The sequence below is a fragment of the Diadema antillarum genome, unplaced genomic scaffold (genome assembly GCF_040938485.1).
Source record: "Diadema antillarum isolate AM-2024a unplaced genomic scaffold, OU_Dant_1.0 seq00000853_RagTag, whole genome shotgun sequence".
NCBI lineage: Eukaryota > Metazoa > Echinodermata > Echinoidea > Diadematoida > Diadematidae > Diadema > Diadema antillarum.
The window spans coordinates 1,059,578-1,084,546 of record NW_027271724.1 but is presented as its reverse complement, the minus strand read 5'-3'; the positions used below and the strand labels follow the sequence as shown (position 1 = coordinate 1,084,546).

General features: G+C 38.4%; 1 protein-coding gene across 1 annotated transcript in view; it reads left to right on the top strand.

Moving 5' to 3' along the window:
- Positions 1-311: 311 nt before the first annotated feature.
- LOC139740396 (histone demethylase UTY-like) overlaps positions 312-24,969 on the top strand; it is a 145,416-nt gene continuing 120,758 nt past the window's right edge. The window contains exons 1-5 of the mRNA XM_071650988.1: positions 312-568; positions 676-742; positions 14,841-14,946; positions 19,690-19,739; positions 22,442-22,500. Of these exons, the coding sequence (XP_071507089.1) occupies positions 486-568; positions 676-742; positions 14,841-14,946; positions 19,690-19,739; positions 22,442-22,500 (365 nt within the window). The 5' untranslated portion in view covers positions 312-485. The remainder of the gene's footprint in view (positions 569-675; positions 743-14,840; positions 14,947-19,689; positions 19,740-22,441; positions 22,501-24,969) is intronic.

The window sequence follows — 24,969 nt, the reverse complement described above, 5'->3', positions numbered from 1 at the left end:
ATTTCCTTTGAATGTGCATAACTTGTTATTGTCAACAGAGCCAAAGTATGTTCTTTCTCGTTAGGCTTTGATTTCATATCATTAGTAAAATATGATTTTATGCTTTTATGGAAGTCTTGAAGAACAAAAGAAAATGGAAACCCTCGTTTGAGGGTGACTTTTTCAACAAACCGCACGAGAAATCAACAAAATCCCCGAGATGAAGTCGGTCATGTGACTGAGCGCTGGCCAATACACACACGCGTTAGAAAAGCGCTCGAGCTACGTTCAGAGGTTTTAGGTACACTATACACATAGAGCGTGGACGCACGTAGCGTTATGGGGAGTTGAGGAGTTCGCTCGGAGCATCCCGTACGCAACTTTGCAACTTCGTCCCGTTTTGACCTACTCTTGAAAGCAAGCCGCTGTGAAATTCACCATGTTCCAGCTTTCCAGAAGGCCATGAAGATGTAGACTGTCGATATTTTGCGGTAGAATGTTGGAAAATGACGTCCGAACAAGTGGGAGAAGTCATGACTTCGAACGCTCCTATTCCCGCTGAAGTAGACTTGTCGACTGCCTACGATAGGTGAGCAAAACTGACTGCACATTTTCATTTTTCAGCTTGAAATAAACTGGGAATTCAACCAGTGTTACAAATTTCTCGTTCATAATTTATTTTTCATTGTATTTCAGCCGACTTTTCGGATTCATGACCACGGAAGGGGAAGACGGGGCCCAAAAGAAGGCCATGCTGAACAAGGTACGTTGTTATGAATGGGATTAGAAACAGCGCGCACCAACATGTATGGGATTCGAGTATTGTGTGTACGGCGAGGCTCAACGCCCTAACTGTGCAAACCATACCGATCCCTGGTACATGGGTGAAGTTGCTTAGTCCTGCACAGTGCAAATGGATGCGTTGTTTTCCGTTGGGCCACTTTTGCCGACAGATTTGTATTCCGCAAGACCGAGACTGAAGAATCTGGCAAATGTTACCAGAGTTGCTATGGAACTTTGAAGTAATGATTTATTGTCATAATAAAACATAATCTAATTTATATTAATTCAGCAAAATATTAATGTTCAATATGGCTATGCTGATTGAATCAAGGGCAGGCAATTGAAAATTGGCTTCTCCAAAATGGCTGCCGGGCAGTAATCATGTAGCATAAGTAAAATAAGTCATAGTGTTAGTTCAACTTGTCATTGCTAGAATTTTAACATTTAATATGTTAGACATCAAATTGTTAACCGACACATGTAAATTCTCAGTTAATTTCTTTTTTTGGGTGTAATTTTATAATATAGTGTGGCATCATTTTGATTAGTCTTGTGTTCACTGTCATGCTTAATGAGCAGTGCACTTGCCGCAAGTTGCCCACTGATTCAACCACAACACTGTCCAAAATTTGACCGCCTGCTACATGTGGAAACCTGTGATTTTGCACACGGTTGAATCTTGGCATATGAGGTGGAACCTTGGTGTGGGTGCTGATCCGTATTGTGTACAGTAGATCCTTTAAAAGTAGATTTACTTTATAACACAACATCATTTCTCATCTACATGTGTACATGTCATTCTGAGAAGAAACTAATATCAGTATATGTAGCACATGAAAATTGCAAGGCCAGGTGGATCTGAAACAGACAAATGGTCAGGCTCTATCTTGGTTTTGTTGCCTCTTTATTTTGCAAGGATAGTTGACTGGAATTGAATCTTTGCTGCAGCATTTGAATGTGTTATGGTTTCGATACGGCATTGCTTCTTTGGTTAAGCCAAAGGCACTCGTGGTATAGTGAAAAACATTACATTATTACAGCAAATGCAGATGCATGTTTTGTTTTGTTTTGTTTTGTTTTTGATGGGGAGGGGTAGGGTGGGCAATATGATTTAGGCAAATATACAGTCATGGTCTCCAATTTTGCTGTCATATGACACTATTGATAGGTATGCAGGCAGTATTTATTTCATCTTTCTTTGTTGTTGTTGCAGAAACTGCAAACATACTTAGCACCAGTGTGCAAGTCATAACCATACCTAGAAGCAAAACCCTTTAACTTTACCTTTACCCGAGATTCTGGAAGAATGCTACAGTGTTGTCACGGCAGCCGGGCTTCCAGTTCTTGCTCCTGTTGTCAAGTCTCATCTTTTCTATTCCTTTCCATTCCTTTCCTTTCTTTCTGTGTTATTTTCTGTCTGTTTGTCTGGCTCTCTTCTGTGCTCTCAGCATTTTCGTCTACATGTAATATGTGGAGCTGAAACGTTGAAAGGTTGGTCTTGAAAGTGATCACTGAAGGGGCATTGACCACATTCGCTGGCAGAGAACTCCACTCATTTAAATTCGTTGGCTGAAAGTATTATTCGTTGGCTGAGCCTGAACTCATTGTAGAATACCATAGAATGTGAATAAATGTTGCAAGTGTTTGGTGTAGTAGGAACTTGTATTATGGTACCTCAGACCAGCTGCTGACTCATCCACATCATGAACTAATCTGAGTAAAAAAAGTAATCCCAGTCAATGAAAGTAAGTATTTACTGTAGCTATAAAGAGAGATGATACTGAAGATTTTCCCAAGACACAAAAGTGGTTGGTTTGTCATGTTACGTGTGTGAGCTTCATTTCTCTGTCAAAATATTTCAATTTTCAAGTTTTCTTGATAGACTTGATAACGTCTTATCATGCTTGGCTGCTAAAAGTTGAATAAAGATTAGTTCCTGTACATTAAAGATAATTCTCATTGATTGGATCAAATTTATAAGCCTTTCTTTTAGCTAGGAGAATGATAGAATGTATTTTAAAAGACAATGTAGACAGTACTCAGAATACTTAGGCAGTCATGTAATTGACCTGTAATTGTGGGTTTCCCTACAATGTTTTGATTTTTTTTTTTAAATTTCTTCAGTAGCCTTAATATTTCCAGGTGAAAATTCGGTATTGAGGCCATTTTGTTTCGCACACGGCTAGTATTGATTCTCATTTGCATCATGCATTCACTCAGGCTGTATGCTTGCCTACAATTTGTAGTGTATAATTAGTCATGATATATCCAAACTTCCCAATCATACTGGATTTGGAGGAAAGAATCTGAATTTTGACCATTCCCAGCTCTTGTTTCAACAGGAGTTTCCTATTTTTCTGGATAATGTTACTATACACTCCAATGGGACCTGCTCTTTCTTTCCTACTTTTGAGCCAAATCATCCCAAAATTTTCAGTCAGAAAGGTTGGGAGGTCTGCACATCATGAACACAAAGAAATCTTGAGGTATCACATCAGTACTTGGTAATGTGTGTATACCTACATGTATGACTTTACTTTTAGTAGCCATTCAAATATGGAACAATGGGATGTTGGTTTTGAGTACGGTATTGAAAGTCAAGCTTACAATACAGGTCACAGTTCTTTTATATTCAAACAGTAAGGGTGCATATTGTGAAATATAGTGAAGTAGAATTTGTCAGCTACAAGCAATTCACCTATTTTGAACTGTAATCCGGTGTATGGTGTAGATCAAACCATGCTTTGGCTTGTAGTCATGAGGCAATCTAGTTGTTCCCTGTTAGGGGTAGATCTGTTGATGGTCATGGTCAGACTCTAATTGCTAAAACTGCTGGGATGTTGTTTCTAATGAAATTCAGTCCGAGAGTATAGTACATTTCTAAACTGGGACAAGGCAATTTTAATGGGCAAATTGGGGATAGGTTTGATGAAGATCAGGGTCAGAAATCAAGGTCAAATTAATAAATTGCAAATTTATGTTCAGTGTACATGTACATGAAAATTTCATATTGTTCAATGTTACCATCAAAGCTCATGCATCCATGTAGATATTGGTTTGAACTCGGGTATATGTCTGCCATACAGTGTGTATTTTGGGCAAGATGCTGCGATGGTTGGCATGGCACAACATCCCACTGTAAATGGGTTAAAGTTAAATTGGCATGCAGAGCAAAATCTTGTTGGATGATAAATGCTATGATGCTAAATTTAACATGACCATGTTTTGTTATGACTTATGATACTATCATTGTTTTTTTCAGTGCTACCATACTTCTTGTTTTTCTGGATAATTCTCATAGCAGTGCCACTTTTACATTCGCTAATCTCTGTTTGCCAGAGTTCATAAAGTTTATTGGATTTGAATCCCTGGTGATAAACCAGTTTACAACAATTGCACAATCAAATATTTGTGATTTTTACTCTAGCGCTGCTAGACAGCAACTACACAAAGTGTACTCAGGTGTCAATGTCGCACCAAAAGGCATTTACGCCATACATGTAGTTCTAACTCAGTCATCACAGAAGTCCCCTTTTCATAGAAAAGGGGACTCGGGTGTGAAGGTGAATACCAATTTGCAAATCCATCAAATTTTAGCTCAACTAAAATGATTAAGGTGAAAGTTAAATTGAATCTTGAACTGTGTGTATCCGTCATCAGAGAGGAATGACTGTGTTCTAGTTTATATCGAGATATCAAATTGGGTATATCAGATAATTATCCAAAGCAACAATGACCCTGATACTACTCAAGACTTGTCATGTTGCTGAACATTCCATTGGAAGGGTGCTACCAAATGACATTTGGTAACATCTAGATCGATACCTTTTATCTGAGCCGTGGGAAGAGTACAATTGTATCACATTTTTTTTCTCTCTCTCTTGTCCAAGTGGGCATGTGGGCTTAGCTGGCAAGCACCCATTCATGTCACTATTCAAACCCTGCAGTGAGTTACAGTTGCCCCAGGCTTGTGTGCACATGGATTTAAAGCAATCTGATAGGATATGTACAGTACTGCTCCCACTGAGAAATACGACTGTACTCAGCTGACTACCTGATCCGCTGATCTGGATTTAAAACTAATCACTCTGTTTCATATCTGCCGCATTGATGGACCTTGTATAAACCTGACACAGTGTTCTATGACTAAAGACCGGATTGCTACAGAGTGTAGTACACTGTGTATGTACAGTGTATCTATTACAGTGTGATTTGACAAGAATGCCAGGAAAACCAACCTAAAGTCTTGATGGGAGGCTGTGTTCTGCATTCATGGTCAGTAATGGACCCTTCACTGTGCCATGAAAAGTGAGTTTCTGTCATGAGGAATTGTGATCATGACAGCATGGAACATCAAGCTGTCCCTTTTTGTCTTTGTATAGAGCCATAATGCCAGGGTCAATATAGAAAATAGATTTTCAAGAGTGTTGACAACAGACTGTATGAAACTACTGTATATCACACAACTTGAGAGCTACATGTATTGTTTTATAACATACTATACAGCAAGCTTTTCCATTACATTGTATGCTGCCAGTAATGACCCTGAATATCAACCCAATGTACTTTTTTTCTGATATATCTTGTGCTTGGTTATGAAATCTGTGCATTAGCAGAGTCTAATTTGTACTTGGTAGAGGAAATAAAGGAAAATATGTCTCTGAAATGCAAAAAGAAAATTCTGCCCTTCATGATTTTCCTTCTTTTATCAATTAAAGCAGTGCTAAAAAAAGAAAAAAGAATGAGAGTTGGGATAACATTGTATACAGGTGTACACTAGTGTATGCCCGATACCAGTACAATGCTACAGAACATCAGTCTAACAGAGTGGTAGCTACAAATAAGTAAGCAGCTGCCCAAATTAACATGAGCAAAGTTTGCAGTTTTTCTTTCATTGTGACTGTAAATTAGTGTATTTTATTTCTTTAATGGTCTGAAAGGATATTTTGCTTGCCAGAGAGATGAAAACAAATATAAAAGGAAAGGAATAGATTTAAAAGATGTTCCTACAGTATCTCTGACTGGTGTAGAAGCAAGCACTTTCTTGAATTATGTCCAGGAAATGTTTGAATACAAAAATGTACTTAACAAATTCTTATTGATTCATCTTTCATAAATCCTAGGACAAATCTTTGTTTATTTTCCTGAAAATATCAAGTTCACAGCTCGAGAGAAATATTGTTGTATGATTACTTCTCTCATAAAATACAGTGTAGGTGGGAGCTGTTGTTAAATGCAATTTGTATATCATGGGATAAAAGTCAAGATTGAATGGCGATACTTCACCGTCAATTCTTAACTCAGGACCCCTAATGTAGATTTGTCACACTCTGACCACATACATGTAGATTCGCTAATATTCTTCTTGCAAACTGATGTGAGAGGACTTTGCTGTCATGATTTAATTTGGCTCACGACACGATCAAAGGGCACATGTCAATCAAAGTTTGAATGATTTTAAGTGAAAGAGTCATGAATTCTTCCTCTTGCGATTGAATAATGTGTTTGTATTTCTCAAACTTTTAAAGGCACATGGTCCCGGTGGTTTAGTCGAATGCGCACACGGGCGCATGGCGCAAGTTTCCTACATAGAGACCTACGCTATTGACTCCCTTTAGCGCTTACGCTTTGACCCATTTCCCCGAGTCCGAAGAAGTCCGATCCACTGTAGTCAGTGGTTCTTTCACAGTTCGACTCATGATTCGGCTGAGGGGGATGACAGCTTTAGCAAACTTCTTTTGTGATGTCATACTAGAAGCACATATGCACGCACCCTGGCATTACTACAGACTGCGTGATGCGCAGAGAAGACAACGAAGGCAATGTTACCTAGCAACACCTACGCGCTTTACTCTTAATGACATCTTAGCTTCGGCAATCTTCGTATCAATGCTAACGCCTAAACGGTGATCGGTAGTATCATCAACAGCGCCACCGCAACCACCAGGACTATGCGCCTTTAAGTTCTAGACAGCAAGGTATGCCAGGGCATAGATTATTAAAAACAAATCATTATCTCTGAAAATATTTTGTAGTTTTCACGTTATCATGCCGATGCTGTCAAAGATTCCACTCGTCTATTACATCTTGTTCATTCCATAACCAGTAATAGATTAGATTTATTTTTGTGGTGAAATGGGGTTTATTTAGGTTTTTACCACAAGATAAGAATTGATTAGATTGCAGATTGTAAATGCTGCTTTCTTTTTTTGTGTGTGGGAGGGGTGGGATGGGGGGAGGGAGGCAATTTATTTTGAGTACGGTATGTAAAGTTTGTGAGAATCACGGATGGAAAGTGGAAAAGTACAGTGTAGATCTAGATGGAATCTTAGTTTAATTCATATTTACGATGTAGTGGAATGCTGTGAAAGTATGCTGTTCAGGACCTTTCAATGGAGGCATGATGTGTGTGTGTGTGATGCACATACGCCCACGTATGGCAGGATTGTACTTGTTGCATGACTCTGGGATTTCTTGGAATACCTGTTCCAGGCCTTTCTTTCTTTTTCTCTCTTATACTTGACACGCACAGATGATTGCATTGTAGTCCAACATTTATGGGGATCATTCATGGGACATGCTCTGAAAACAGTACAAATACAATAGGACTTTGGGCCTGAGAGTACATGTACAATTTGTATCTGAGCTGTTAACTTTTCTAATGCCTGTGATTGTACTGAGGCTGGAGTTTATGAGGACTGTGTGTGTCGTAACAGGATCAAAATTGTCCCAAAATACACAAGTAAGGTGTATCGCAGTATGATTTTTCAGACAGTGAATTATATTTTTTTTCTTCTAATGTCCGTTACAGATAGATACATTATGTACAGAGACTAAGACCTTTTTTGTTTTCTGAATAGAAATCTCTAGTCGGACCTTTTTAAAAAAAAATTGTTGGTATCTTATACTGCTCTAGTTTGGTTCACTATCCTGCAGCGTATAATATGCAGTGAGGAAAAGAGGGTCTCACACAAAATTCATCTGATACAACCAAGACCCCGTTTACAGTGCGAGGCTCGGCCGCGGCTCGGCCCAGCCCTGCTTCAGTGTAAACGCGCAAAAGGCCAAATGCTTGGCCCCGCATTTGGCCTTGCTCTGGAGGTGGTCTCGGCCACGGCCAATCCCGGCCTTTTCTCAGTGTAAATGCAAACTGGGCCAAATGTGGGGCCAATTTTAGTCTGGCTTCCAAACCCTCTGCCCGTACTATTTCGCTATTTAGGATATTAACCCCCTCAACGTCGAAAGCTAGTATAGTTTAAGGTGGATTTGTCCTGCAAAGGATTTTCCCTTCGGCAAAGGCCTTTGCACGAATGGCGACTTCGTCGCCACGGAATCCAGTTGGCAAAGGGTCTGAAAACCAGACTATACCAAATTGCGTTTGTTTACAAGCAGAGCGCCACAGGTTTTTATTAAAAGCGCGGCCGAGCCCGGCAGTGTAAATGGACAAATTTGGCGGGGCTCGGCCCCACAATTGAGGCTGGGCTCGGCCGTGGCTCGGCCCAGCCCCGCGCTGTAAACGGGGTCATAATGTGCATATCATTCTTTTGGAACCTGAGAGACTTGTTAGCAAACATACAATGAAAACAGATGAGTGTATTGTCCTCAGTTTGCTTTATGGAAACATTTTTGTTTTCTTGACATACTTTCATTTCGTTTGTGATGAGATGGACAATGTTTACGGTACACAATCCATGCTTGTCATTGCTCCCATGCATTGTCAAGAGTAGTGTGTAAAGTTGTAATGGGTAACCAGATGACAGTTAGGCTTGACCGTGCATTGACATGTGTGTGGATTTTTTCAGCGATTTACTGATTCTATTGAAAAAGTGGGCTATTCCCCAACAAAATGAAAATCAGTCTAGTGCATTCAACTATTGCTGTTGGCATGATTCATATTTGATCCTTCCATTATATACGGCTGTACTCGTATCTTTAGTACTGAGGTCATTACTGCAAAATATTGGGTCATAACAGCTGCTTTGGTAATTCTTCTTTTCGACAACATTTTGTTTCTTTATCAGTCTTTATTGGCTTTATACTATGAACAATAATTTTAATGACAACAAAAACAAAGAAATTTACAAATTGTTTTATATCACATTTTGAACAAAAATTAATGTGCAATCAATACTGATATTCATACATTCAAAAAAGATAAACATACTGTACATGTACAGTGTAACTTCAGAAATTTGAATTTTACAGGCATGCTGTGCATTGGAAAATATAATGAATACTCACATGTTGACATGGTGTCTTTCTCTCTCTCTCTCTCTCTCTCTCTCACACACACACCTTTTTGTTTCTTGTCCATGAGGGTGTTCAGACTTACAAATTAACCCGTTTCCAAGTCGTGCTTCTTATCATGATTTCTTGAAGTTCAGACAGAGTTATCCAGCGTATTAACACCAAAAGAATCCTTGCCAACTGTTAATGACATTTCATACAGCAGCTGTGTCAGAAACTCCATGGCTTGTCCATTCAACATACACAATTGTACATTGTAAATACTCTTCATCATTTGCTTGTATGATAAAAATACACTAAATGTGTACGCATACCATGAAGAGATGCTGTCACTTTTTTTCACTATATTTTTTTTACTCCCCCCCCCAAAAAAAAAAAAAAATACATGTAATGCAGGTTTCATGAAAATTACTTGTCCCAAAATTAAATCCACATATGTCTCTTGCACGAAAGGTCAGAACACTGTTTTCCACCAAAAATACACCTTTTCGGCCCTCAGAATACTGTTTTCAAGGTTGGTACAAAACGTGTATCCTTGCCATAGAGGAAGTGAATACAGGGTCAAGGGAAACTTTGTCTTTTAAGTTGTTCACTATTTTGGAGATGAACGTTGTTCAGAATGCAAATGTGTACATAATGCATCGAGCAAATCACCGTGATCACTAAACTGAAAAACATCTCTGGACCATGATTCGTCAAATGTGATTTGAGAATCATGTTTAAGAGAAACATGAATCAAGTTTTGATTTGAATTGAGAATCGTGTGTGAGAGAAAGATGAATCAAGTTTAGATTTGAATTGAGAATCGTATGTGAGAGAAAGATGAATCAAGCTTACATTTGAAGTGAGAATCGTATGTGAGAAACAGATGAATCAAGTTAATAAGACCCGATTTGAGAATGGAGTGTGAGAGAAACATGAATCAAGTTTAGACAATTGATAAGCCTGCTTGGGAGAAGCATGGATCACTTTTAAATGTGATTTGAGAATCTTGTTTGAGCGAAACATAAATCGAGTTTAAATGTAATTTGAGAATCGTGTCTGAGAGAAAGATGAATCAAGTTTAGACAATTGATTTGAGAATCATATGTGAGAGAAACATACCAAGTAAATCAAGTTTAGATGGCATTTTAGAATTGTGTTTTCGAGAAACATGAAATGAGTTTAGACTTGTTTAGAGATCTATTTTAGAGAAATGTGATTCAGGTTTAGATGTAATTGAGTATCTTGTTTGAGAGAAACATGAATTGAGTTGAGATATGATACGAGAATCCTGTGTGAGAGTGTATAACTCAAGTGTAGACATGATTTGAGAATTGTGTTTGAGAGAAACATGAAATGAGTTTGAACACGATTTGAGAATCATGCTTGAGAGAAACATTATGAATCAATATCAGCCATGGTTTGAATCAAAGTTTGAATCGGCCAATAGGACACTTGTGGAGCCATGACATCGTCTTGTCCAATTGGTTGTGATGTTGTCTATGACATTGCTGTTTTGGGAAAACGTTCGAAACCCTGACTTAAACTTTGTTATGAAAGATCCAAATTTAAGGAAAGCTCTACAGTGTACCATTTACATGTAGCTTGTAAATTTTACTCTCTTCATCAAAGCCAAATTGAACGTGGTTTGGCATCGCGCATCAAGGTGTGATTCCATCACATTACATCATGGTGACTATTTTAGGGCAACTAGGGTCGGTTGTTGGCCAGGCGAGATGGATATTTCCTGAGATGCAAGCACAGTTGTGATGTTGAACCAGTTGTACCGATTCGCAAATTCATGCGTTCCACCACTAATGGCTCGCCTGTTGTGTGACTGCCTGGCTGCAACCAGACGTGCAACAGGTGTTTGCCCATCAGCGGTGATTGGCCGGGCAACTGGTGGTGATGGTGGCTGCAAGTTGTACAACTGGTCAATGTTGACACAATTGCTATATGAGCAATGCTAGACATCATGAAATCTTCTGGGTCGTGCAGTAGAGTCATGTGACTTGTCATACTCAGTCATGCCATCGGTCATGTGATCAGGTCTCATTGCTTCAGTGGTGTGATACTGTATACGCTATATATTTCGCGGGGGTTTTATTTTCGCGAATTTCGCGAGTCGGGAGCTATTCGCGAAATTAACAACACGCGAAAATATTACCTTCCAAAATGAATCCCTTGCCTTGATGATACGAACATTTCAGTACTAGTATACCATGTCACGGCTTACCGAACAGACCATACTGGCTAAGCTTGTTTACGCACGTCCACGTCTACTTACGAATACTGTAGAGAGCCAATCCATTATCGCAAGGGGACCACTCGTCAGAAATCTAGCGCGATGGACTTAATTTGCTTCAAAAATGTTGAATTCTAACTTACTAGTTCGCAGAGTTTGGCAAGTCTTTTTCATGCAGTGTATATCTAGTATCATTCTTATTTGCTAGTAAGTTGAAAATTCACACTTTCTTTGCCACTTCATATTTTCTCTGGTCCCCCAATCGCGAATTTAACCACTCGCGAAAATGTGTGACAGCGGCAATTCGCGAAAATTTATGTACGCGAAAATTATAGCGTATACAGTATCCTGCAAATGTCATTCATAATGAAAGCTCATGCAACTGCCTCATAAGGGGAAAGTAGTTCTCTGATTGCTTTTGATGGTAATGGGTTAAAAAGAGTGCTCATCTGATAATTGGAAACTACTTTTTCGGGAACTGTTAAAACAGGGAACACCTCCAGAGTGCTACAAATTCAATGCAGCAAATACACTTTTACTTGTCATTTCCAGTCTTGAATCAGAACCACATACACACTGTATTGCTTTGTAATACCAGGATATATTTTAGCTGAAAACCCTTCCATTGCCCCTCATTAATGTCAATATATTTTGTCAAACTCCATCCAAGAAGTTCACTGTAATCACAGATATTTTGTGTCCTTACCAGAGCGGTTATTTTCTAACCAGTCACAGATAGAACTGCTGATTGCATAGTCTAAACATTTACTGTTAGGCAGCAGGACATGCATTGTAATTTGTGGGACTACACAGTAGAGTGGCAATGTACCAACAGTTGCATCGAGTGCTGTCAGGTTTTACTCACGTGCATTTCCATGCACTTCAGTTGAGAGTGCGGAGAGTCATCATCTCCATGTGTGGCCCATACTCTCACTCAGCATGCACCTGTACATGCATTGTGATTGTGTTCCAGACAGAGTTCATGAAAGATGGTCAGAAAAAGACTGAAAGAAGAAGCATATTTGTCCCCTGAGTTTCACAGTGTACATGTACAAATTGACAATGTGTCCACTCTGATGGCATACATATAGTGAAAACATGTTTAATGCTTGCAATTAGTAGGGTCATGTGTAGGCATTGTTATTTGACAAACATTGTATACAATGTGAACTGCAAAGAGGTTTATTTTACAGAACAAGCATACAATGTACAATTGTAATGAATAAAGGTGTACATTTTGTATATTCCAGTGATGTGTGTGCCCAAACTATGATACTGCTACACTGTATGCCATCTTCTACATGTGTGTTTTCTTTCCCCATTTGTCTCTGGGTGTTGTGGCATCAGTGTGTACTTGTTGCCTTTAACAGTATCCATATTGTATAGGTAAAATAATTGTGCATGATTCAGGGTGGTCCACAACTTGATTTGAGCATGTTGCAAGCTCTGAATGTGAGAATATTGCAGAAATTGTATGTGTGAGGAGTGCACATCACGAGCACGTAGTGATCAATATTTTGCCACTTTTTCCCCATTGTGCTACTTACGTTTGATGTCCTGTCTCATGTTTTTGTGGACAAATTTCTAAGTAGTATGATGTTTTTCAAGTATTGCACATGTTTTTTACGAGTTGATTTCATTATATTTTGAGCATGTCACCAATTCTTGAAGATTTTGTGTACAGCGTAGCAAGTTGGTGGCTTGTGAGGATGTTGCACAAGACTTCGAGCATGTTGCAGTGACATGCTCAAACCCCTCGTGGACCATCCTCATGATTTTAGTGTAATGCCCACGTATTGGGCTTCATGTGGTGTGATTTGCAGGGGCCAATATCAGCCACAGCTTCAGAGGGAGCCCTGCTTTCAAAAATGGGAAAAACGCTTGGAACACCTGTATCTCCTGAGCCCTTCCAATCAAGCAGGGGCCACTGTATCGTTGCATGGCACGTAGCAGACAGACCTACATGTACAATATTGTATCACAGTCACTCTCAAAATATATGAGAAAAAGAAAATCTCTGCAAATGATATTGTTCGTGTCATTGTCCATGACCACTCAAAACTACCAAGCACTCAGTAGCAGCACTAGAAATGTTGCCTGGTTCTGACCTGTACAAATTTGTTTACACTACTTTTGGTGCGTAGGCTTTGAATAAAGACCTATACTTGAAAATGGTGGTGCATTTTATTCTCATCAATTGCCATTATTTTTTAGCAAGACCAAAATAATTGTAGAATGAAGATTTGCCATAATTAGTCACCATGATTTAGACTACCTATACTAAATATACTACCCATGTGGTTTGTTTTTAAAAGTCCACATTGCAGTCAATAGACATAGTTCATGCTTGCTGCATGTGTACAAAGCGTTCTTGTTTTTACCTGGTTGGGGATGGGAGAGAATGTGGATTTGGTTGGCAACCGGGAGAGAATGTGGATTTGGTTGGAAACCGTGTTGGTGTCACAAGTGCGATTATTTCATCGTATTTGGAAAGCCCTTTTATCATTTAGCCATTTGTGATGACAAAGTCTCGGCGTACGTCCCTCGGAAACTATGTCTGGTACGCGAAAACAAAATGGTGACCCACACAGTCTCTATTGATGATGGCACACATCCCCGGAGGCTCTTTTTCTTGTCTGTTTTTTTCTTTTTTTTTTCCTGTCCCCGCGTGCTCTGTGCCGGGACGTCTGTCGGGATGCATCAGGGATGAGTGGGGCAAACATGTGCCTTTTTGTCCGCCTGCCTCTCTCATCCATTTATCTATTTCATTTCATTTGGGCATTTAGCATTCTCTGCTTTTTTATTACCGCCCAATTCATGGCCGGGTGGTGGGGGTTCAATGCATTTGCTGACTAGTCAGGGGGATACGCACCGGTACCCTACCTCTGCGAAAACATTCTTGTAGACCCCTCCCTCTTCTCTCGCTTTATCATATTTACCTGTAGCTGATTATCGCGTGATGTATTTATATAGATACTGCTTTTTTTTTTTTTTAGAAGAAATATTCTCTATTTTTGCATACTGCGCTGTATCCTGTACCATCAGAGGCCTTGATTTATTGCTTGTTTGCATAATGCGTGATGTGAATGCACATGTGGAAGTGAATGACATTTTCAACATGCACAGCATCCCCCAAAATGGAAAGACTCCGAAATGGTACAAGTTAGAGGATGTTGCACGATTGATGACATACAGCTGTACAGTACTATATGGGGAAACTGGAGAACGTTTCATCTCTTGTGTTTTGAAGATTTAATTTGTCTGGTAAAGTGCTACATATTTGGATGCCTCCACTAAATGAAACATTCTTGCTTTAGAATTTGTTTCTTTCGTAAATGAAGAGCAAATATTTTTCTGTTCATCAGCGTCATCTGTAATATGATTAGTGTACAGCTGTAACACTACTTACATGTACCGCACTATTTTAATGAATGGCTGATCTTAAAAACACCACCCAGATGAATTTAGAGCAGTTTTTGTTATTGCCTGTATCTTTCTGTTAGATTGTATGTATGTAGATTGTACTACAAATCATTGTTCCTTTTATTTGTGATATTGGTGATTTCTATAGAGAATTGTTATTATTTCTCTGGCTTCTTCACAGGCCATTTCACAGTTGGAACAGCAGATCAAGAAGAAAGGGGTCACTGACCCCAAGGTCTACTGCAAACTGGGTCATTACCATCTTCTGCTGGGTGAATACAGCAAAGGTGAGTGCACTTTTGCATGTTTGTGTCATGTTACACTGTGTACGTTATAGTGTCTCCAGCATTCATGCTGTAAACAGCGCATAATTCTGCTCTTTCAGGAAACATTTGAATGAAGAGCACATTCCTGCTTGTGATTGCAACAGTGCTATTTATAAAGGAGAGAACAAATGCTGTGAATGACCCTCTAAGTCTTCTACGCTAAATAATACAAACTAGAAAAGCACTTTGAGAGTGCAGACCTCCGTCAAGCATGCAGTTCATTTCCACCACTGATCTTGTTCTTCCATAGAGATATCAGTGATTTCCACCCATACGTACTTATAGCATTATGTGCTGAAAGTCGCCTGATTTCCCAATATAGAAGCCTTTGTTACGTCATAAACCCTCAGCTGCACCGCACGCCTCGCCCTAGCAGAAACTAGAGCACGCACTTTAGTGCGCGCATGCAAACCTCAAATACGCGCAGCCTGAACTCCCAAGTTCATTGACCCTACCTGCCAAAATATCAAAAATCCTTCATAAATTCCCCCCAATTTCTCGGATCACTACCAAAAGTTAATCGTTTGTTACTTGTGTCATTATTAACCTTTCCTGCAAGTTTCATCCCAATCCGTTAACTACTTTTTGAGTTATTTTGCACACGGGCAAACGAACGAACTAACTAACAAACAAACCAACGGTAACGAAAACATAACCTCCCCCCTTGGCGGAGGTAATAATGAATGTTTATGAGTGCAATGGACAGAATATTTCATGAGGTGAAAGATGAAATGATCCATTCAACGAGGTACAGCCGAATTGAATGGATCAATAATTTCATCTTTCACCAAATAAAATATTGTGTCCATTGCACGAATGAAAAACATTCATTATTTGTATAATTTAGTGTAGATTTTTATAATTTAATATTTGTTTTATATAATGCCTAAAATATATCCTCGTCATTTGATGTTTGATGTTTTATGAATTTAGAAACAGGAGAGAATATGCGGGATCTGAGATCGAGAGAGTGCTCACTGAGCGCTTTACGCTAGCAGGTTGTCGCATACCAACTGCAAACGCAAGCATTTTACATGCATAGTGTGCCAGGCTCTCTGAGTGCGTGCAATGGAGCAAATCTATGGATGCACGAATGATGACGTGTCATAGTGAAATGGGCCGAATGATCAGTGTCAAACAACCAATCAAATGACAAGGATCTATTTAGGCGTTATATAAATCTGAATATTGACGACAAATGGAATTAGATTGTTTGCCAATTTTCGCAGTTGTCATGAAACTAATCGTCAATGAGTTTATTTTGAAGGTGATGCTTCTACAGCTGCAAGATAGAGTAAACATATCATTTTTTTGGGTGTGATGGTATCATCCTATTATCTTAAGTTGTTGGTTTTTTTTTCCACGGGTAAAGATATCCATTATTTGCTATAGATTGTGCTTTTGCATAGTTTCATGCAATATCAAAGCATAAAAGCCTTGCACAAGCAAAATGAATTGCAAAAGTGAAAATCAAGTATGTAACCTCCGAAGAATATTTGTATTTGTGAAGAAAATTGTGCACCTGAATGGGAAAAACACCAATGGTAAAATTAGCACCAAGTGTAATCTTATAGGATGGAAAGTGAATATGCGTGGAGATATCCTCTTGACCCTTCAGCCCATCCGGCAGCATCCCTTTAAGGGATGGTATATTTTTGGTTGAGATGAGGTCTCAGGTTTTAAACTTTTTGTGAGATACTGGGAAACTTCTTATTAGATATGAAAGAGCATATGATTCTAAGAGGAATGCAAAGTTTATTTGATGAAAATTAATTTTGAAATATCCGAGATATCCAGAAACAAAGTAAATCAAAGTGGTCCTTATAAAAAGTGGGATCCACCATTCATTAGGACCACTTTGTTTTTGGATGTCTCACCCATTTCAAAACCAGTTTTCATTAAATAAACTTTGAATTGTCTTAGAATCATATGCTCTTTAATGTTTCATATAGGTGGTTCCCAATTATGTCACAAAAAGTTAAAACTTGATGAATCCCCATCTCAACCAGAACTGTAACATCTCTGTAAAGGGAAATTCCATCCTAACTTTATGTTGCTCTGTATGAAAAAACAACAACAACAACAAACAACAAAACAGAAACTTAACATGTGTGACAAATTTGGGGAAAAAAGACACACACACACACACACACACACACATACACACACACAGACATCCCCACATACACACACATCCCCACATACACACACACACACACAAGATATATACTGTAAAGGTGTTAGAGAGTCAGAAAAACTGGCGACTATTGTGATGTAGGTGATGAGCAGCTCTCCATTTGGTTTTGATACAAAACTTCACCAATTATTTTGTTTTTACTCCTGTTCATTACCTCCGCCAAGGGAGGAGGTTATGTTTTTGTTACCGTTGGTTTGTTCGTTCGTTCGTTCGTTTGTTCGTTCGTTTGTTCGTTCGTTTGTCTGTGTGCAAAATAACGCAAAAAGTATAAAACGGATTGGGATGAAACTTGGAGGAACGGTTAAGAATGACACAAGTACCAAACGATTAACTTTTGGTAATGATCCGAGAATTTTGGGGGAATTTATGAAGGATTTTTGATATTTTGGCAGGTAGGGTCAATGAACTTGGGAGTTCAGGCTGGGCGTATTTGAGGTTTGCATGCGCGCATTAAAGTGCGTGCCCTAACTGCAGCAGCGACCCCACACGGACAGGTACCGTAAGTTATGTTACAGCACCCCGCGACGGGGATATGCGTGCCCTAGTTTCTGCTAGGGTGAGGCGCGCCGCGCATCTGAGGGTTTATGACGTAACAAAGGCTTCTATATTTGGGGATCTCGGGCAATTTTTCAGTGGGTGGAAATCACTGATCTCCATATGGAAGAGCAAGATCATCGATGGAAAGTAACTGCTTGGCGGAGGTATGCGCTCTCGGAGTGCTTTCCTAGTTGTAAATGAAATGAGTAATTCTGTGTTTCTGTGTGTCCGTCCTCCTCAGTGGAGAAGTTCTGCCGGTGCCCAAATATTTGAGAAAAATGAAAGTTAGTGAAAATTTGCAAACATAACAAATGGAGAGATGCTCAACACCTAAATCACAGAGAATTGCCAGTTTGTATTACAATTGTACTCTCTACTGTTATGACTACAGTTTTTGTACACTATGAATTACTTTTTATGTAATATTGATACGTGAGAAGTATGGAATGAAATGAACTTAGATTGAACTAGAACTTATAACGTAACAGAAAAACAGGATGGGATTTTCCTGTAGATAGAAAAATCACTGAACCACTTATTATTTCCCGTGTGTATGTGTGTTCAACTGTGTTTGTTTGTTTGTTTGTTTGTTCTTGGCTTATGTTTCATCTCTGTATCACTGTGGTCTCCTATTCTGAAAGTTAATCTCAACAAATGCACAATCAATTTGTCTAAATTGTACAAATTGTGTGAAAGTCACCGCTTAGGTGAGTGGAGTTAATTAATGGAAAAGGGTTAAATGCAGGATTATATAATTACTCTGTGACCACAATTTAATAAATTTTGCTAGTCGGCAACCATGACATATCTTTACGGGGTTTTTCGGAAACTTTGTAATTAGTGCCACCAAGGAAATATCCATAAAAACAAGGTCAGTAAAGAATGATCACTCATTTTGGAAATGAAGACGACACAGGTATGTTTAAACAGGGCCAGTTCTCTGCTGAAGCATTCACCTTTTTTTTTTCAAGCAGTACACATAATACCATGACTACATGTATCTAAGGAGTGAATTATAACAAGCCTCAATTTTTGCATCTTCTGAGCACGGGAAGGCAACTGAAGCAAAGGGGTATAAGATAACTTGGTCATTGTTCAATGCTAAATCTAAACCCAGTTTCATCTCAAAATATAAAGCATGTTTCTTCCGTTGGCAACAAATGCATCCTTGAAGTTAATGAGAGCTAATATAATTCAATTAATCCTGAACTGTATTGCACAACAGAGGGCAGTATTACTTTTTATCACCAGCGATATGTAGTGCACTTTGCATCCATCACACTGACCTCAGCCATCATACAATAGTTTGATGTGTGTGATTTATAGCCATGCATGTTGAAATGTTTTGAGGTAATGGGTTTACCACTGCTCCATTCATCCAAGTGTTATCATGTGGGTGCTCACAGATGAAATGTCGGGGTTTCGATTTCGATCCAAGTACTCAGGAATTGAAATATCTCGCTAATTGCTGATTGCCATATTTTATCGACCAGACTGGGCGTGCCTGATATCTACTGAAATGATGACCCTTGCCCTTGTTTTTGCAGATGTAGTGATGTGTGTTTACAGTGATTGGATAGAAGATACCAAGATTATTTGCTCCTATTTTGTACATTTGAATCAATGACATTTTAACAGTGTCTGAACTGTCATTTTCATTTCCAATCGTTGTGGCTCTGTTGATATGTCCACCAACGCTCAATCTTAAGGTTCCTGATTCAGTCCTTGGGCAGAAGTGGTATCCCCCTTTGGCAAATAAACAGTCCAACAGACATGGTCCACCTAAGGTCGAGTATTTCATAGATTGAATTTTTATGTCAAATATTCTCTGTGTCTGTATCAGAGAGAATGAATAAAATCTTATCTCAAATAAAATTGTTTGAAAGTATGCATTTATGTCTTTGGTTTCTATGACAATATATATATATTTTTTTTTTTCTTTGGCTCCTGTTTCTCCTTTATTGTAACAGCCCTGTCAGCATACCAGACATTCTTCACAAAGGATAAAGAATACTGGAAGGTAAGTGATAAAAAGCAGTGTATTCTTAAATAGGTGGATTTTATACCATTGCCAGTTTATTATCAACATATTTAATAAGAGACCTTTTTCTTGCATCTTTGCACCCTTTAATCATAAACTGTTTCTTAAGTAGAAGTCCTGGGCCCTGTTCTGCATTGAAAAATCAATGTAATCAAGCATAAGTCAGAAAATCAAATATATATCAGGTATCAGCCAATCAGAAGTGAGTATTCAGAGACTTATGTTTGATTTTCTTACTTATGTTTGATCTTAACTTTTATGCAACAGGGCCCGGGTGGAGATGTGCTTGACAGTGCAGTATATGATATATCATGTTTACAATATATTGTAAGAAAAAATCAAGTCCTATTTTTGAGAGCATTTATATTAAAAAAAAAGAAATAGCTCTTTCAAGGAAAATGGAAGTACATACCATCATGTCTTGCTAGGAATGAATGAGTAGCTTTTGATATAATGCAAGAAAAAATAAAGTTGCACGAGTGAGGCCAGACAAAATGCAGGTAAGGAAGGATGAAACGATCTATTCCTGTTTCTATCTATATGTTTCTATGTTTTGCCGCATACTTGAAAAACAGATATATTTCGAGAATATATTACCCTTGAGATGGCTCTTTAGTGTCTCCTTTGAGAGTTATGAGTAGATTAGCCTTCATAGGACTGTGTTGAGAATAATGTGTGTATAATGCATGTATGTATACACCTTGTGTATAATGCATATGTATACACCTTGTGTATAATGCATGTATGTATACACCTTGTGTATAATGCATATATGTGTACACCTTGTGTATGATGCGTGTATGTATACACCTTGTGTATAATGCATGTATGTATACACCTTGTGTGTAATGCATGTATGTATACACCTTGTGTATAATGCATGTATGTATACACCTTGTGTGTAATGCATATGTATGTATACACCTTGTGTATGATGCATGTATGTATACACCTTGTGTATAATGCATGTATACACCTTGTGTACACCGTAGGTCCTTGCAGTTCTCATATCAGTAGTGATTTCATTTCCTATGATATATCATGTCTGTGTTGTCATACTGGGTCTGTTGAGGCTGTGTGTTTTCTTGTCGTCATCTTTGTTATGTTTTCCTTTATTATATTGTCATGTTTTCTCTCTTTGTGTTGTTTCTTTTTTGCCTCCTGATTTTTTTTTTTTCAGTGTTATCTTTTATTTGGGGGATCCACAATTTTGCATGCAATAATCTTCATTATAATCTTTGCAGACCTGCACATTTATATAGAATTAGATCAAACATTTAAATTCAACATAATACCATGCTAAGAGTCTTATATTTTCAGTTGATAGTCTGTTGAGAAATCAAAAATTCACAATGCCAGGTCCTGACCTGGCGTATACAACAGAATTTGTTTGACTGAAATTACCACGGCGTATGCGTTAATTATGATGACTGTACGGTACAGGAGAGGTGATGTGGTGATAAGGCTACTGAAATCTATGATATCCTCTAGAAGCTGTGTCTTCTCCTACAGTGTGAAAGTAGAGAGAGGCAGAACCTTCATTTTTAACAATTAAAAAACTACATGTCTGTCACCTTCATTTCTCCCTGAGAGTGGGAATGCATTGTAGAGGGGAAGGGGTGGAGGGGATGGGGGGCGGGGGCGGGGATGGGGGGCAGAATCCATGAAAGTGATGTATTTTATTATCAATACAATGGATATCTTAAAAGCTGTCACACAGGCACAGGATTTACTTGAAATGTGGTATGATGTGATGTAAATAACATATTTCTGTTGAAATAAGCAAAAGGACACACACTCACATACACACAAACATACAAACAAACACACACAGAAACATACACACATCCATTCACACACGCACAGTCACAAGCTCTATAATGGTGCAGTCCCAACCTGAGAAGTTAAATGTGACTGAGAGAATGAAAATGAAAGTAAGTGCTCATATGACCTCTCTGCGTGCATTCCTCCAGAAATGTTAAAAAAGACTGTATTCAGTGAACATAATTTCCTTATTTTTTTTCCTTGAGAGGTAATTGTCCATGTTTGTGCAGCATCAACAATTTCAGAGCAGAAAAAACAGAACACCCATTGCATTTAAGAAGATGACTCGCATGGAAAACATGTATCGCAGCTGGAGTTATGATCATTATGTAACAATTGACTTCAGAAATTGTACTTATTCACAGTACGGCAATCAATAGTTTGGATGCTACCACTAAAGATCTGAGATACTGCATTTCCTTATAACATAACATATAGCATAAAATACAATAATATATTGTAACACATAACAAAACAAAACATAACATAATGTAATGTAACAACCAGTATTCATATAGCACCTTTAAAAAAAAAGATTCAAGGCACTCATACAGTGACAACAGAATAAAAAAAAAATCAACAATATATTTATGGAACTAAACCAAAGAGACTAAACAAAACAAACATAATCATCATTATTATTAAGATTTTATAAATGTCATATTATTGTGTTAATAATAGTTTTTCATTCTTTTCCCAAACTGCTTCGTTCTTGGAATGGCATTACTCTAAAATCACATGTAAAAATTGAATCTCTCTTTTTTTTTTCTCAAACATTTATTCTAAATTAACAAATGGTGCTGATCTTCAAGTCAAATTGTAAGAAGTAAACTCACTATGCTCTTTGTCCATTTCAGGATGCAACCTTTCTCTATGGGCTCGGAATGGTATACTTTCACTTCAACGCCTACCAGTGGTAAGTCACACTTCTCTTTATGGTGGTGGTGGTGGTGATGGTGGTGTATGGATGTGATGATTGTAGTGATACACATTGGTTTAAAGAGGAGAGAAGTAGATGAGCTGGGGAGATGAACGGGGGGGGGGGGGGGGGGGGGGGGGGTGTTTCATCAATTAGTCAGCGCTGACAATTTCAGCAAAATCCTTGGTTTTGATTGGCTGGGATGCTCTGGTCACTGACTGTTACTATGGTAATTGTCAGAGACTGACAACTTGTCAGCGCTGACAACTTTCATGAAACGGTACCCAGAAAGTGTTGTAGAAAAAGAAATCAGTCAATTGAGACAGAAAGATATGAAGAGTTTGAGGTTGTTGAGTTGTTGATAGAAAGAAAAGGTGAAGAAGATAGAACAGAAAGAGTGGTTAAAAAAATATGTTCATTGTTTGAGAAAGAACGAGATGTGAAGAGCTTGAGGGGATTGATCGAAAGAGAAGGTGAAAAGATAGGTAAATAGCTAAAGACAGAGAGATATACATTGTATAGTGTGAAGTAGAGATTGATAGAGAAGTGTAGAGAGAATGGGTGAAGAAATAAAAGAAAGAAAGAGAGAGAATGAGAACTGAGAGACACAACAAGGAGCTATGTTGTGGCTCAGTGGTTAAGACCATGGACTCTCAATCGTAAGATCCCTGGTTCAAGTACCCCAGCAGCAGTGGCTGTGCCCCTTGGCAGGGCACTTGAACTTCATCGCCTAGTCCTTGGAGGAGACTAAAAGCTGTTGTTGGACCCTTGATTGCTTGCAGGTAAGCATTTAAGTGCTTTGTAAGCCACCACTTAAAAGAAGTCCAAACACAAACGTACAAATGATACAAAATTATCACTAATGGTGATTTCTCCAAACCTGTTAATATTTGCAGAGGTGGTCAAGATATTCTGTTGTATTAGTCACAGATTATAGATATTTGTGCCATATATGCTGTACCATGTGTGCTGGCTTCATGCCCGAATATTCTTTGAATGTACGTACATATCTTGTGAGACTTGTTTCACTAGATATTCACCAAATCCGTCATGCTGTGTACTTCCTGTCTTTTAGTCCTGGTGCTTACTTGCTGCGTGCATTGTCTTTTCATATCTTGGCCAGCATGACAATGCTCGTGATGATTTCACCATGTTTTGGTTCCCAAACAGTTAAACAAACAAACATACAGATGCTATGACAGATCGTAAATTTCCAAGTCTGCTGTCTCTTGAATAAATCTGGTAGGGAGCTGAATATTTTAACTCTTTTCTCTCTGCTTCAGCAAATAATTTGTGCTTGGAGGCATAAGCAGTGAATTTGACTTTGCCAGGCAGTGTATGTCGTGGATGAGGGGAGAGAAACAAAAACAAACACAACAACAACAAAACACAACAATAACAAAAAACAATAGCAAATAGCAGCAGCAGCAGATGGGAGAGAAACAAAAACAAAAACAAACACAACAACAGCAAAACAACAACAACAGCAAAATAACAACAACAACAACAACAACAACAAAATAATTTGGGGTGAGGGGAATGGTTTCTGATTGTGTGGCTTATCTTACAGTACTGTTTCTGGACTGTAGTGTTTATGCTTGATTCATTTTATGCTCAAGCCATTCTGGTTGTGTAGATATGGGACATGATGTAAATATTCAAGGCAATGTAGAATATGGTATATAATACATCACAATCTGTGATTTTATTTTTTGTTTCCATCCCACATGCGTTCGACAGTGATCCATCACATCTCAAAAGCATTTTCCTGTACCCATTTGTCTTTTTGTCTTCTCTTTTATGTGCATAGCCCTCATAGGACCGCCATCTTGAAAACTCAAGCTGGCGTCCTGTGGGATAGCATGTGCTTTTGAAAATTAAATTGATTTGAGTGTGTTAATCTGAAGTCCCCAGAGTGGGTATGTCCTGTAGGACAGTGTGTGTGTTATTGAAAACGAAGTTGATTTGAGTGCATGTTTGTCTACAGTCCCCAGAGTGGGTGTGTGCAGACTCATACATACATATTCATGATTACATTATTATTCATTAATGATATGAGTGATGGGAGATGTTTACTATTTAAAGATGTGATTTGTGGATCTTTCTGACTGTATTTATTATGTTGATATATTTGATGTTCCTTTCTTTTTTTTTTCTCTCTCAGTGAGTGCATATATGCAGATCTTCCTCATTTTACTAGTGAAAATTTAGGGAATTGTGCAGAAGTGTGTGCTGTATCTGAATTGTAAATCTTTATGTGTAGTGTATTTGTGCAAGATGTATGTGTTTGTTGATGGTTATATGATTTTTAGCAAATGTTGGCTGAGATCAGTGGTACCCACTCTTAATGTAGATATTTCATTTTTGTGTAAACATGTACATTATGCCTTATAAATGTCCATTAAAAGGGAAACTTGGGCCATATGCTTTTTATGATACTATCACTACAAAAGCTGAAATTACTTG